This window comes from Hemiscyllium ocellatum, chromosome 1 (genome assembly GCF_020745735.1).
Source record: "Hemiscyllium ocellatum isolate sHemOce1 chromosome 1, sHemOce1.pat.X.cur, whole genome shotgun sequence".
In the NCBI taxonomy this organism is placed as follows: Eukaryota; Metazoa; Chordata; class Chondrichthyes; order Orectolobiformes; family Hemiscylliidae; genus Hemiscyllium; species Hemiscyllium ocellatum.
The window spans coordinates 161492130-161508092 of NC_083401.1; the positions used below are offsets into that span (position 1 = coordinate 161492130).

The 15963-nt window shown below is 44.2% G+C and overlaps 1 protein-coding gene across 1 annotated transcript in view; it reads left to right on the forward strand.

Moving 5' to 3' along the window:
- arhgap10 (Rho GTPase activating protein 10) overlaps positions 1-15963 on the forward strand; it is a 192534-nt gene that overhangs the window by 167228 nt on the left and 9343 nt on the right. Inside the window, exons 20-21 of the mRNA XM_060832969.1 lie at positions 7534-7702; positions 15387-15500. Coding sequence (XP_060688952.1) covers positions 7534-7702; positions 15387-15500 — 283 coding nt within the window. The remainder of the gene's footprint in view (positions 1-7533; positions 7703-15386; positions 15501-15963) is intronic.

A 15963-nucleotide genomic window follows, 5' to 3' on the forward strand; every position in this document is an offset into this window, starting at 1 on the left:
CACCGTCATGTTGTCATTTGTATTATAGAATCTCTACAGTGTGGAGGCAGGCCGTTCGGCACATAGAGTCCACACCAACCCAAGTATGTGCGAGGATTGCTGACTAAAACATTAATTTATAACGTATGCTTCGTTTTGTAACAGTAAGCGCATTACCTTTAGCCTTAGTTCCTTGCCCCAGCTTAGACGCCCAGCAGTATCCAGTGACCCTATGTGAAATGTAAACACATAGAGATAGGCTGAGCACAGGACCATGTCTGACTCTGTAGTGCTCCATGGTCTAACCTCACTGTTCAGTTAGACATTTCAGTGGGCTTGCTGGTCATAGTGCCAGGACATCTTCAGAGAAGTCTCGAGAGAAATTTGGCAGAGAGATTTAAAATCTAGTTCTACTAATGTTAGGGATCTCCATTGAAATGAATAGATATTCATTAACCGTCATCAGCTGAAATCTCAATTGATTGTAGCCCGGTCATTTTTTTAAATTGCATGTTTGCATTTTGAGATTTGTAGGACATTTCAACTGAATGAGCATTGTTAATAAGAATTCAAAATGGTGAAAAGGCTGGTCTGCCAGCACTTGGAAAGGGATGAGATGGGTTAATATTCCATGTGTTAAGCTCTAAACTTGAACTGAAAGATGATTAAATCCCCTTGGGTTACTGTTGAAATTGAAGGAGAGAGCTGAGGGATAAAGAAGCCATCTCCTATGCAGGCAGTTAAGGGTTTAACAGTCTTGAAACTGATTTCTTTTTCAGATGCAGATAGTTCTTCTATAACACGACAGTTGTGTTCTTGTGTAAGCCCGCATTATAGAAAGATCGTGCTTTAGAAATAGCGCTTAAGGTGTTGACGATGTAATCAAATTACAGCCACACACGTTTCAAAAGTTCTCATTTTGGAAACAATGTCCCCACTTTGTCAATCGCTTTTCAGCGAATTCGTGTTACCAAAATACACCTGTATTCATAATTGTGAGGGATTTGCTATCCATCCAGATGACATTGACGTGTGCCGTTATTGTGCTGGTAATGTGCTGTAGGGAAGGAGAGTACCATAATTGTCATATAATCTTGTCATTCTGGGGTACGAGTATTGTCCCTTGTAGTTCTTGATAAATTTTTCACTTTTATGAAGACTCTGCTAGGGTTCAGAACTAAACTAAAACGGAAAGTACTGGAGGCTCATGATAGGTCAGGCACTGTCTGTGGAGAGAAAAATAGAGTGAACATTTGAAACCCTATAAAAGAACTGAAAATAGTGGAGAAAGAGTAGTATTTATGCTGATGAAGGTGTTTGCAAGTGAATAGAATACATGGCGACAGTGCCCAGAGAAAGGAAGAACAAGAGATAGGCAAACAAACAGATAGCTGATAAGCCATGAGACAGACACAGGCTAGTTAGAGTGCCTTCGAGAAGCCTGAGTCGTGGAGAATGGTCTGTCTGTGCAGGGAGCAATCTGTACAGCTCAGGATCTAGGGGTATCGGGGGAAGGTGACCGATATGGATATGGATGATTACATTCTGAAATTGTTAAACTCAGTTTTGACGAGGAGAAAGTGAGGACTGCAGATGCTGGAGACCAGAGTTGGAAAATGTGCTGGAAATACACAGCAGGTCAGGCAGCATCCGATGAGCAGGAGAATTGATGTTTCGGGCATGAGCCCTTCATCAGGAATGAGGCTGGTGTACCTTTTATCTCCACCCCCTTGGCACACCAGCCTCATTCCTGAAGAAGGGTGTATGCCCGAAACATCGATTCTCCTGCTCCTCAGATGCTGCCTGGCCTGCTGTGTTTTTCCAGCAACACATTTTTCAATTCAGTGTTGAGTCTTGAAGGCTGTGTAATGCCCAGGTGGAAGATAAGGTGTTGTTCCTCCATCTGGAACCTTGCTGGAGCTTTGCAACAGATGTGAGGCAGAAGTGTTGGCCCAGGGAGCACAGTGGTGAGGTGAAGTGGCAGTGGAAGTTCAGGGTCATTTTTGTGCACCAAGTTCAGCAAAGTGATCATTCCCAGTTTTGTCTCCCCAGCGTACAGAAGACTACATTGTGAGCAGCCCATGTAGTAGTCTAGATTGAATGAACTGCTGGTAAATCACTGCTTCACTTGTAGTGCGTGTTTGGAGGGTTGGATATCGAGGTGGGAGGAGGGAAACGGACACATGTTACACCTTCTGCAATTCTCCCAAAGTGTCTCCAAGGGAACAAACCCAGCGGAATGCTGCCGAGAGAGAATCCACACTTCTTTGTGTTAACTTTAGGAAGTAACTTGTTCACCCTTATTGTGTCAGCTTTAACGATGACTTTGTCTGGTTGTATGTAATGCAACTGGTACAGTTGTACAGGCTGTTGATTTGACCATAGCCCGAGGACTATGTAAATTTTGGACTCCTTGTTTATAAAAGAATGTAAGTAGCACCTAAGCAGCACAGTGAAAATTCACTTGATTGATACCTGAGATGATGGGGTTACCTTAAGAGGCAAGGTTGGACAGGCTGGGCCCATAGAATGTGAGGCGATCTTTTTGAAGCATCAAGGATGTTGTGTGAGGTGGACGCTGAAAAAATATTTTCCCTTGTGGGAGAGATTAGAGCTAGGGACATAATTCAAAAATATGGCCTTTCACTATTTAATTGTGATGAGGAGAAATTTGTTCACTCTGAGGGTTGTGCAGGTTTGGAACTCTGTTCCCTAGAGAGTGGTGGAGGCAGATGAATTGAATATTTTCAAGGCAGATCGATTCGGGGTCAACAAGAGAGTTCAGGATTGTCAGAGTTAGTGCTAATGTGGAGTTGAGGCCCCAGTCAGATAAGCCATGGTCTTTTTGAGTGGTGGAACAAGCTAGGAAGGCTAAAAGGCAGTTCGGAAAAAGGACCTGAAATACTAACTCTGGCTTCTCTGCACAGATGCTGCCAAACCTGCTGAGTTTTTCCAGGTTTTCCTGATTTTGATTTAGAAAGGCTTCATGGTCTGTGTAGGTATGCTATTCCAGTGACAATAGTACGCCTGATGAATGGCTGCTGATTTTCAGCGGGACAAACTACAGATGGCTTTTCAATGAGCAGTTCTGGGCCTAGAAGACTCAGTTTCTGACAGTCCTACTTTGGCTAGACTGGCAGGAGCCTGGACTGAGAAACGACATAATGACCACTGGCAGGTTGGATGCACATCTTAGAGAGGAGAGCAGGTTTATGCTTCATGGTGTCACTGTCACTCCCCCCCAGATGGTTTCTTGGTAACCCAGGTACTTTGTGGACTGAGGTATGCAACCATGATGGCTCCAAGAATAGATGTCATGACCTTTGAGGCACCAGTTGACTCGTGAAGTAGAAATATCAGTGTTAGATACTGCATTTCACTGAGTTTGTTGATGTTCTCAGAGTACGCTTCCACACTGGATATAGCAGATAGTCATCATCCTGTCCTGGGGGAGAATGGAGTGGCGTGGAGCTCAGACATCCATGGGAAAGAGGAGGTAGTTAGTGGCAGCAATTTGGAAACTTTGATGTGATGGAGGATATTGGAAGAGGCACAGACGTTGAGACTTGACAAGGGGAGGAAAAATGCAATCAATGTGGACGAATCAGTTCAGCAGGACAGGTACAAACTGAAATGAAAGGTCTACGGGGCAGTACTGTTTGTGGATATTGGCAAGGAGGGAGAAACAAGTTGCACACTGTGAGGAGCTGAGTGGAAAATTGTGAAACGAAGCTTACTGGAGACAACGGGACCAGTGCCTGTTGTGAAAAGAGTAGCATTATGTTTAGTATCTTCCATCGCAGATCTTTGCTCTCATTGTACCCAGCTTTTGTTCAGAACCTTTCACTTTTTCTAGTTCCAATGGAAGGCCATGATCAGAAACATTAAGTGTGTTCTCCCTTCACAGGTGCTGCCTGACCCGCTGTGGGGTTCCAGTGTTTTCTGTTTTCAGCTGAAAAATGGGCTTTGTTCCAAAATTTTGTAGAGGTTCCAGTTTCCGTTTGACCTGCTTATCTCCTTCGTTCATTGAGTTTTATTATGATGTGGTTCAACAGCTACCATCAAGTGTCCCATCTAATTGGTCATTCTTGAGATAGGCCTGAGACAAAGGGCAGAAGTGAAATGAAGCCATTCAGCTCAGGAGGAGTGGTCAAGGTCAGTGTGGCGCTGGAAAAGCACAGCAGGTCAGGCAGCATCCGAGGAGCAGGAGAATCGACGTTTCAGGCAAAAGCCCTTCATCAGGAGGAGGGTTGCCAGGGGCAAAGCCATTTTGCCACTTATTGGCAGTTTATTGCCTACTCCCAGTTACAGTGTTTCAGTAACAGAAGGTGCTGACAAAGCTCAGTGGATCTGGCAGCATCTGTGGAGAGAGAGCAGAGTGAACATTTCAGTTCCACTGACCCTTCTTCAGAGCTGATGGGAGTGAGGAAGAAGTTGGTTGATGAAAACCAATGTTTTTTCCCCCAACTGCCATCAGTTCTGAAGAAGGGTCACTGCATCGGAAACGTTAACTCTGATTGTTGTCCACTGATGCTGTGCTTGATCTGCTGCGTTTGTCCAGCAGTTTCTGTTCTTGATTCTGATCTCCAGCATCCACAGTTCTTTTGGACTCTTTTTTTTAATCTCAACAACCAAGTCTGGCCCTCCACAGCTGTTGGTGAAGCCCACTTTGGCAGGGCCCCAAACATTAAAGCATCGTTGCCAGGGATATCTCAAAGTTTCAGAGCAGTTTTTGTTCAATCTGCCACAGTGATGTCATATAGAAATAAGAAAAGGGGAAAGAAAGGTTTTCAGAAGGGGGTGATGAAAATTCCACTTGTCTTAATGTAAATGACTCACGCCCTTTATTCCAAGTTCCTTTGTTTCAGTTGTCTCCATTGTTGCCTCCTGTACTCCAATGGACATTGACTTTGATGAGACCCGTGTGGAAGAGAAGCAAAGGATGTTACTGAGATGGTTCAGCATTGATACGACATAAGGTTTCAGACACTCTGAGTCAGTCAAGAGCTAGTCTGGCAGCCAGTGGAGGAGCCTGCATCCTCCAGACTCCTCCTCATCCTGCTGCTTGCCCTCCTTTGAGGAAGCAGATAGTCATTGCTTTCCCTTCCAGCAAGTCCCAATGCACAGCAGACCATTACCATTCTGAACATTGTTGCTGGCACATACAAATGGTGTCTCCAGTTCAGGACAGACACCTGAATGACACTTGCAGCCACTAATGGTTTGCTCAGTTATCACCCTTGTGCTGTGTCCAGTCCTGTGTCTCCAGTTGTAGATTTTCTCTGTATCATTATACGCCTCCTCACTGGTATTCATAGAATCCCGACAGTGCAGAAAGAGGCAATTTTGCTATACTAATCCTCCACAGAGCATCCCACCCAGACCCAGCCCTCCGCCCTATCCCTGTAACCCTGCATTTCCCATGGTTAATCCATCTAGTCTGCACCCTATGGGGCAATTTAGCATTGCCAATCCACCTAAACTGCATATCTTTGGAATGAAACCTGAGCACCCAGTGGAAACCCATGTAGACACGGGGAGAACATGCACACTCCATGGAGTCACCCAAGGCTAGAATCGAGCCCACCTAGAGTCATAGAGATGTACAGCTCAGAAACAGACCCTTCGATCCAATTCATCCATGCTGACCAGATATCCCAACATAATCCAGTCCCACTGTGAAGCAGCAGTGCTAACCACTCTGCAACCATGCCACCCACTATTCCCTTGAAACGTAGTTCCCTGCTTTCAAGGGTCCACTGATTGACTTTACATGGAGCTGTGAAACGTGTTGAAGGTGTTACGGGATAGGAATTAAGACAAACCACTGTTAAGGATGTCTTGTACAGACGTGCAAGACAGGAATTGTGTACACGCTTCACACCGCTGCTGTGAAGACCTTTTTTGAGTGACAAAGATTTCTGGTTGACTCGAGAGCCATGTTTGTTACCACGTGTTTGTAGTTTATAATTTGATGATATCTGGGAATGTAGCCACGGGAGCAAATGTGAGAACGCTTCTGTTCACACCAACTTTGCCGACATCAAAGTGAATGCAGATTGGGCTGTGGAAAACCTGGCCTCTGACATCTGGGAGATACGTTTGGGGCAGCAGATTGGGACATCCTGCAGACATCAGCTGGAAGGGACCAGCAGTGAAGGGGATCTTGTTCCAGGAGTCTATGGATGTCAGTAATGAACAGCAAGAGACTTGAGTCGCTCAGTCATAAGACATTAGGACATGGATGCAGAAATAGGCCATTTGGCCCATTGAGTCTGCTGTGCCATTCAATATGATTATGGCTGATCATCCGACTCAGTATCCCGTTCTGTCTTTCTCCCGTACCACTTGTTCCATATCTAATTCCTTGTAAACATTCAATGTTTGTCCTCAACCACATTCTGTGGCAAAGATTTCCATAATCTCTCCTTCCACAAAATCCATGTAAATAAATAAACTTCTTTATTAGTTCTAAGATGTAATCGTATGGGGCATGGATAGGATAAATAAACAAAGTCTTTTTCCTGGGTTGGGGGAGTTTGGAACTGGAGGGTTTGGATGAGAGATGACAAATTTAAAAGGGATCTAAGGGGGAACTGTTTCATGAAAAGGGTGGTCCATGTATGGAATGAGTTGCCAGAGGAAGTGATGGAGACTGGTACAATTGCAACATTTAAAAGGCATCTGAATAGGTACATGAATAGGAAGGGCATAGAGGGAGATGGGCCGAATGCTGGCAAGTGGAACTGGATACGGTTAAGCTATCTGGTCGGCGCAGACGAGTTGGATTGAAGGGTCTGTTTCTGTGCTGTACATCTCTATGAACCTATGTGACTTGTGTCAAATATGTTCCTACATTAGGAGCACAACATAATTGCAAGTTGTGATTCTGCTGATAATCAAATGGGCTTTGCACATTGTGAAACCTTATAATCGAGAAAAACAAGAGCCCACATTGTTTCAAGCCAGAATTCCAACGTGCGAGCACCATTGCTAGGATAATGCGCACAATTTTCTCTTGCTGTGAGGATGGGAAAACGATTGAAGGTGGAGGAGTCTTTGACCGACAATGTCACTTTTACCTAATAATCTTTTGTGGATTGGAGTGCCCCTTTTGCCAACTGACACCATTTCCATATTCATGAAATGTGAGCGGTTGTCTTTATATTTAAGGTGTTACCCTGTATTTGCTTTTGAAAGATTATTGTACCATGTTCCTATATGTATCGTTGTGTAAGACTTGCTGCAAGGTCTAAGCAAAGGTTTAGGAATATCCATTTTATCTCTATTTGCACAGTTGGCCAGGCCACTATGACAGAATTGTTGTCAGTATTTTGTACTACAATTTGCTACTAGATGAAAAACACTTTTTTTTTGGTTATCAGGAGGTCCCTAGTAGTAATTTGTCGCATTATTTTAAAATGGTCCATTTTTAATGCAGCTCAGTTTTTGAAAAACGTCTTCAGTTGCATGTGGTTTCCTATCGTTGTGGTGGTTTTCTTAAATAATGTTGGGTGGTGTATGCTTTTTCTCATGGGGTTACTTTCCTTTCAGCTGAGAATCCTAACAGTGTCAGAGACAATACACCAAGTGGAAGCATGGAATCCATTTCTTCCCATTCATCGATAACTACCACATCCTCCAACTCTAACAGCCCCCCAGAACAGGCGAGGAGTCGTGTCCATCCTGCGAATATAGATATCACTGATTGCACATCTTCCCCGTAAGTTTGATTTTCAGTTCAACAAATATGTACTTTGTGAAATTCTTTATTTTTCCTTTGGTGCCCTTCTGTAATCCTAATCAGATCTGAATGCTGATTTCCGACTGCCAAATCTGAACTATTAAAGCTGCAAACGTCATGTTATTCCACGTGTAAGTTTCTTTCATTCTTAACATTACAGTACACTGACTAATGCTGAAAGATATATCATCAGTGGAATATGTAACTATTATTCACAGCATTACATGTTATATTCCCATAAAGTCTGACCAGTCGTGATGTGGAGGAGCCGGTGTACAAAGTTAAAAATCTGAGGGGTGTACAAAGTTAAAAATCACACAACATCAAGTTATAGACCAACTGGTTTATTTGGAAGCACTAGCTTTCAGAGCGCCGCTCCCTCATCAGGTGGTTGTGGAGTGTAGGATCTTTGACTCCACCACCACTTGATGAGGGAGCAGTGCTCCGAACGCTAGTGCTTCCAAATCAACCTGTTGGTCTATAACTTGATGCTGTGTGTGATTTTTAACAGTTTAATAGAGCACAGAGGTGTGTATGCAGTGTTATGATGCAGCATTCTATGTGGTTACTATATAGATCATCCTACTTTTCTTGACAACAGGGAAACACACACTCACTGTCCCCATTCCTATTCCATGGGCTGCTAATAGTCAGGATACATCTGCAAGGGAGTGCACCGCTTTGGGATATAATCGTTTGTAGCATGAAATTAGCAAAGCGCTTTCAACATTTAAACTTTATGAATTGGGTACCAACACAATTGTTGAGCCACATTCAACAGAAGTAGTAAAATCCAACTTTAGGCCAAATTGGAGACCACTGGATTGCTGGGGGAATGGTGAGTTTGGTAATAAACTAAATAGGGGCCAGAAAACAGCGCGGGTGTTCTTGATGGCATTGAATAGCTGTGGTCTCCCACGTTAGGGGCCATTGCTATTTTTACACATTAATGATGTGGACTTGGATATCCAGGACTCCATTTTGAAGTTTGTAGACACCACAAGACTCAGAAATATAGCGAGATGTAGACCAGGGAAATGGGCAGGCATGTATCAGATGCAAGTTAATGCAAAGATATTTGAAATTATGTGCTTTGATAAGACCAAGAAGAGGCACTATAAACTCAATGGTGGATTTTTAAAGTGTTTTCAGGAGCAGTGACCATGCGTGGACAGTTTTCCCTCTGAGCTGTGCAGTTACTGCTCAACCTCAGGTTTTTGTGAAACCAAAGACAAAATTACAGGGATCACAACGAGGGGTATATACACAATACCCTTTGAAGATAGGAGGAAAAATTGAAAAGCAAGTTTAAAAATGAGTATGAAATCTTTAACTTGATGAACAGGTGTATCTGAGTTTGAAAGCAAGATATCTGTCTGAACCCTTTCTAAAGCGTTGGATAAGCTCCAACTCGAGGGTTGTGGTCAGTTCTGAGCACTGTGCGTTTGGAAGGATAGCAAAGCTGATTGGTTTTGATGCAAAGGAGTTGCACCAAAACCCCACCAGGTAGCTAGAACATGGCAGGCTAAGAGAAACTGAGGTCCTTCTTCAAGTAGAGAATGTTTGGAAGAGAGATTTCAAAAGTACTCAAAAGCATGTCTGGGTTTGACAGGTTACAAAAGAAGGAATTGCTGAAGAGGAGGTGGACAGAAGGTGATTGGCAACAGAGCTGAGGGTGAAGTAAGGGCAAGCTATGTTTGAGCTCACCAAGTCTTTACGACATGGAATGCAGCGCCTGAAATCGGCAGATAAACCAATTCAGCAATAGCTTTCCAAAGGGAGTTGAAAAATACTTGAAGGAGAGAAACAAAAATTGCAGAGCTGTGAAAAACGAAGCAATGCTTTCACCCCGTGAATAAATAAATAAAACCAGCCGTGAAATGAGGCTAAGTGGATTGATGTTTCACAGACATGTCAGGTCAGGCGGCTACCTTCAAATCTTACATTTCAGGTGGACAACATTTACTTCAAAAAAAAAGCAAGATGTGGCAGCCCCTGCAGAGAGAGGCAAACGAGCATATATGGGCTGCTTTTCTGAGGTCTGGCAGGGGATGGGCACAATTGAAATGTGGAGGTTATTCAAGGACCAGCTACTGCGTGTCCTTGATAAGTACGTACCGGTCAGGCAGGGAGGATGTGGTCGAGCGCGGGAGCTGTGGTTTACTAAAGAAGCTGAATGTCTTGACCAGAGGAAGAAGAAGATTTATGTTGGGATGAGACGTGAAGGCTCAGTTAGGGGGCTTGAGAGAGTTAGAGGTTAGTCAGGAACGACCTAAAGAGAGAGCTGAGAAGAGCCAGGATGGAACATGAGAAGTCTTTGGCGGATAGGATCAAGGAAAACCCTAAAGCTTTATATCGGTATGTCAGGAATAAAAGAATGACTAGAGTAAGGTTAGGGCCAATCAGGGACAGTAGTGGGAAGTTGTGCCCGGAGTCTGAGGAGATAGGAGGGGCACTAAATGAATACTTTTCACCAGTATTCACACTAGAAAAAAGACAATGTTGTTGAGGAAAATACTGAGATACAGGCTACTAGACTAGATGGGATTAAGGTGCGTAAGGAGGAGGTGTGAACAATTCTGGAAAATGTGATAATGCGTAAGTCCCCTGGGGCGAGTAGGATTTATCCTAGGGTTCTCTGGGAAGCCAGGAAAGAGATTGCCAAGCCTTTGGCTTTGATCTTTGTGCCATTGTTGACAGGAATAGTGCCAGAGGACTGGAGGGGAGTAAATGTTGTTCCCTTGTTCAAGAAGGGGAGTAGACTCCAATCATAGACAACTTTGGTTGTGGGTAAAGTGTTGAAAATGGTTATACGAGACAGGATTTATAATCATTTAGAGAGGAATACATTGATTAGGGATAGTCAACATGGTTTTGTGAAGGGTAGGTCATGCCTCACAAACCTTATTGAGTTCTTTGAGAAGGTGACCAAACAGGTGAATGAGGGTAAAGTAGTTGATGTGGTGTAAATGGTTTTTCAGTAAAGCATTTGATAAAGTTCCCCATGGTAGGCTATTGCACAAAATACAGAGGCTTGGGATTGAGGGTGATCAGAAATTGGCGAGCTGAAAGAAGACAGTGTATGGTGGTTGATGGGAAATGTTCATCCTGGAGTTCAGTTACTAGTGGTGCACCACAAGGATCTGTTTTGGGGCCACTACTGTTTGTAATTTTTATAAATGACCTGGATATGAGCGTAGAAGGATGGGTTAGTAAATTTGTAGATGACACTAAGGTCGGTGGAGTTGTGGATAGTGCGGAAGGATGTTGCAGGTTACAGAGGGGCATAGATAAGCTGCAGAGCTGGGTTGAGAGGTGGCAAATGGAGTTTAATCCGAAAAAGTGTGAGGTGATTCACTTTGGAAGGAACAACAGGAATACAGAGTACTGGGCTAATGGTAAGGTTCTTGGTAGTGTAGATGAGCAGAGAGATCTCGGTGTCCATGTACATAGATCCCTGAAAATTGCCACCCAGGTTTATAGGGTTGCTAAGAAGGCATACGGTGTATTAGCTTTTATTGGTAGAGGAATTGAGTTCCAGATCCATGAGGTCATGCTAATGCTGTACAAAACTCTGGTGCGGCCCCACTTGGAGTATTGTGTACATTCTGGTCACTGCATTATAGGAAACATGTGGAAGCTTTGGAAAGAGTTCAGAGGAGATTTACTAGGATGTTGCCTGGTATGGAGAGTAGGTCTTATGAGGAAAGGCTGAGGGACTTGAAGCTTCTTTTCGTTAGAGAGAAGAAGGTTGAGAGGTGACTTAATTGAGACGTATAAGATAATCAGAGGGTTAGATAGGGCGGACAGTGAGAGCCTTTTTCCTCAGATGGTGATGGCTAGCATGAGAGAGCATAGCTTTAAATTGAGGGGTGATAGATATAGGACAGATGTCAGAGGTAGTTTCTTTACTCAGAGTGGTAGGGATGTGGAACGCCCTGCCTGGAACAGTAGTAGACTCACCGACTTAAGGGCATTTAAATGGTCATTGGATAAACATATGGACGAGAATGGAATAGTGTAGGTTAGTTGGGCTTCAGACTGGTTCCACAGGTCAGCACAACATTGAGGTCCGAAGGGCCTGTACTGTGCTATAATGTTCTATGGTTATCAATCCATAGGCTGTGGAGCAGTTGGGATACAGGGATGTTTGCTTCAGAGGGGCTCCTGTATCAGCAGATTCCTTACACTGTCAGTATCTTTCTTCAGCAGCCTCCCATCGACTTGTTCAAAGTTGTAGTTTGCTTTCCCGGTTGCTGTGTGCTAGCCACCTCTGTCATCAGCCCCGTGCTCGCCCAACATTGGTCAGTGTCAGTCAGAGACAGCTGCCTTTTCAGCTGGCCTTTCAAATGTTTGTCAGTGTATCTGCATCTCACTTCATCGGGATAGAACCAGGAGTAGGCCATTCGGCCCGTCAAGCCTGCTCTGCCATTCATTAAGACCAGGCGCACCTCTCCATCATCTCAGCTCCTCCTACCTGCATTATCCCCATCACTTTTAATTCCCCTAACATGCAAACACCCATCCGACTGTGTCTTAAATATATTTAATGAAGCTGCCTTGACTGCATCCTTGGGCAGAGAATTTGATAGATTTACTATTCCCTGGGAAAAACAGTTCCTCCTCATCTCTGTCCTAAATCTACTCCCCCTAATCTTGAGGCCATGTTCCCTAGTCCTCGTCTCATCCACCAGCGGAAACAACTTGCCTGCCTCTATCTCTTTCATGTATTTCATATATTTCTATAAGATCCCCTCGCCTTCACCTAAATTCCTGCAGGTACAGTCCCAGGCAGCTCACCCTCTCCTCACAGGGTAACCCCCTCATCTCCAGAATCAACCTGGTGAACCTCCTCTGCACACAAAGCCAGGGTATCCTTCCTCAAGTAAGGAGACCAGAACTGCACATAATACTCCAGGTACGGCCTCACCAACACCTTGTACAATTGCAGCAGAATTCCCCTGCTCTTAAATTCAATCCCTCCAGCAATGAAAGCCAGTATTCCGTTTACTTTCCTGATTACCTGCTGCACCTACAAATCAACTGTTAGCGATTCATGTACAAACACTCCTAAGTCCCTCTGCACAACAGCAGGCTACAATCTTTCACCATTTAAATAATACTCTGACCTCCTATTTTTATTTCCAAAGTGGATAACCTCACATTTACCAACATTGTATTCCATGTGCCAGACACTTGCCCACTCACTTAACCAAACAAAATCCCTCCACCTCCTCTGCACAGTTTGCCTTTCCACTCAGTTTAGTGTCATCAGCAAATAAGGATAAGTTACACTCAATCTCCTATTCCAAATCACTCATGGGTCGGCACGGTGGCTCAGTGGTTAGCACTGCTGTTTCATAGCGCCAGGGACCCGGGTTCGATTCCTGCCTCGGGCAACTGTCTGTGTGGAGTTTGCACAATTCTCCCCGTGTCTGTGTGGGTTTCCTCCGGGTGCTCCGGTTTCCTCCCACAGTCCAGAAATGTGCAGGCCAGGTGCATTGGCTGTGCTAAATTGTCATAGTGTTAGGTGTATTAGTCAGGATAAATATGGGGTGGGGGAGTGAATCTGGGTGGGTTATGCTTCGGAGGGGCAGTGTGGCCTTGCAGGGCCTGTTTCCATACTGTAGGGAATCTAATCTAATCTAATGTATATCATGAACACCGATCCCTGTAGCACCCCCTCACCGCTGATCTCCAATCCGAAAAACACCCATTTATCCCAACTCTCTGCTTTCTATTGGTTAACCAGTCCTCCATCCATGCTAATACATTCCCTGCAACCCCACTCATACTTACTTACCAGAGCACAGTGCACCATGTAGCACACAAACAAGAAAAAAACAAGTCCACAGATCCTTTCCTACAAGATGTAAAAACAGTTTTTTGGAGTGAAATTTGAAGACAGGCTTGGCAGTGATCCATCACAGTGATATTAAACCAGCAGAGCAATGTGACCTGCTCCCCTACGTGAAGAATTGCAGAAATGATTGGCTACTCAACCAAAATACCCAAGATTGGTTTGTTGAAAATTCTATGTAAATCCAAGAGCTTCTTCAAAATAAATGCTCCTGCCATGCTTGCTTGTTTGCCCAAAAAATTAAAGGCCTAAATTTATCCTCGCAGGATAGTCAGTATCCTCTCCACTTTCCCACAAAAGCTGCAGGTAGGGAAACCTGCAGCTTTCTGCAAAACAACTTCCAATTCACCCAAAACAACTAGTGGGGAACTGGGAGAATGGGGAACTGGGAGAATATGCAACTGGGAGGAAGTGAGATCCTCTGACCTAGCCTTGAGATCTGAAAGATGCACTTGCTGGCTGGTACAGGTACAGATGCCACTAAACTCTTGCAGTCGCATAACCCTGCTCATAAGATTGGACAGAACACTGGGACAGTGTGTTTAGCGACCACCAGATGGTGCAGGAAGTGAGCAGTTGTCAAACTCTTCCAGAGGGAGGTGACATTTGAGCCGTGCGAACCAACATGAAGTAATCAAAACCTCGGCAGTGCATTTCAAATCCCACAAAGCCCCTGAAATAGATGGGATTTGAGCCAAAGTCTCTAAATAGAGAGGGAATTCGTTGCTCCAGAGGCTTTCAGATACACTTACAGCATGCTGAGAGGAAGGGGCAGGACCCTCAGACCCTCCCTCCACACAAAAAGGAAGAGATGTTTGACAGTACCAACTACAGTAGCATCACCATGGCAACCTGCCTTAATAACAGGATTAAAGTTAATAACGAGAAAGACCTGCTATATAGTGCTGTCAACATTTAAAATTACTTGTAATGAACTCAGCTTGTAATTATTTTCTCAGTTTGTTTTATTCTGTCATGGGGTGTGGGCGTTGCTGACTGGGTCAGCATTTATTGCCAATCCTTAGTTGCCCTTAAGAAAGTGCTGCCTTCTTGAACCACTGCAGCCCTTGTGCCTTGGGGGAGGGAATTCCAGGATTTCAACCCAGTGACAGCGAAGGAATGGTGATACTTCTCCAAATTGAGGTGGAGAGTGGCTTGGAGGGGAAATTGCATCTTTCTGCTGTCCTTATCCTTCCAGATGGAACTGGTCACAGGTCTGAAGGTGCTGTCTAAGGATATTTGGAGAATTTCTGCAGTACATTTTGTAGATAGTACACACCGCTATTATTGAGTGTGGATGGTGGAGGGAGTGGAGTTTTGTGAATGGAGTACCAATCATGTGGGCCACTTGGTTTTGGATGGTGTCAAGCTTCTTGAGTGTTGTTGGAGCTGTATCTATCCATCCATCCATCCATCTCGTTCTTGATTTGTGCCTTGTGAATAGTAGACAGGTAATGCGAATCAAGAAACGAGTTACTCACCACAGAATTCCTAGTCTCTGACCTGCTCTTGTAACCACTATATGTATATGGTGAGTGTAATTGAGTTTCTGGTCAATGGTGTAACCCCAAGATGTTGACAGTGGGGGAATCAATGGGTAGCACCATTGAATATTAAGGAACGATGATTAGATTGTCTCATTGTAGATCATAGCCTGGCATTAGTGTGGCATGAATGTTACTTGTCACTTGTCACCCCAAGCCTGGACATTTCCAGATATGAGAAACGATAATCTAATTTTAGCCGCACTTTATCTGCATGCTTCCATAAAATCTCACTCATTTCATTTTGTCTCATCTGCAGTTCTTCTCTATCAATGGCTTCCTGGTTCAATTCTTCACCAGCTTCACCAGCATCATCTTTACCATCCTTCCAGTTTCCACCTGTGACCGCTGTCTGTGATAAACCACCTAATGGGTATGAAGACTTGCCTTTTTTTCACAACATAGTCATTAATGCCGGGTAATTGGTGCTTCCTTACATGTTGAAAGTGAGGACTGCAGATGCTGGAGACCAGAGTTGAAAAACGTGGTGCTGGAAAAACACAGCAGGCCAGGCAGCATCCGAGGAGCAGGAGAATCGAGGTTACGGGCATAAGCCTGAAGAAGGGCTTATGCCCGAAACGTCGATTCTCCTGCTCCTCGGATACTGCCTGGCCTGCTGTGTTTTTCCAGCACCACGTTTTTCAGCTTGCTTACATATTGTTCCCACTAGAGTAATGGATCAGAGTCAAAAGAATGAAATTACTTGATATTGTGATAACAAGTGGAGATGATGATATACTGTGGCGTGGCATAAAGTTGCATTGAGGAAGCAATCGAGTGAATGTATTAAAGCTCTGCAATTGCATTGGGTGTTACGTTCGGCATGTTAGAACTGT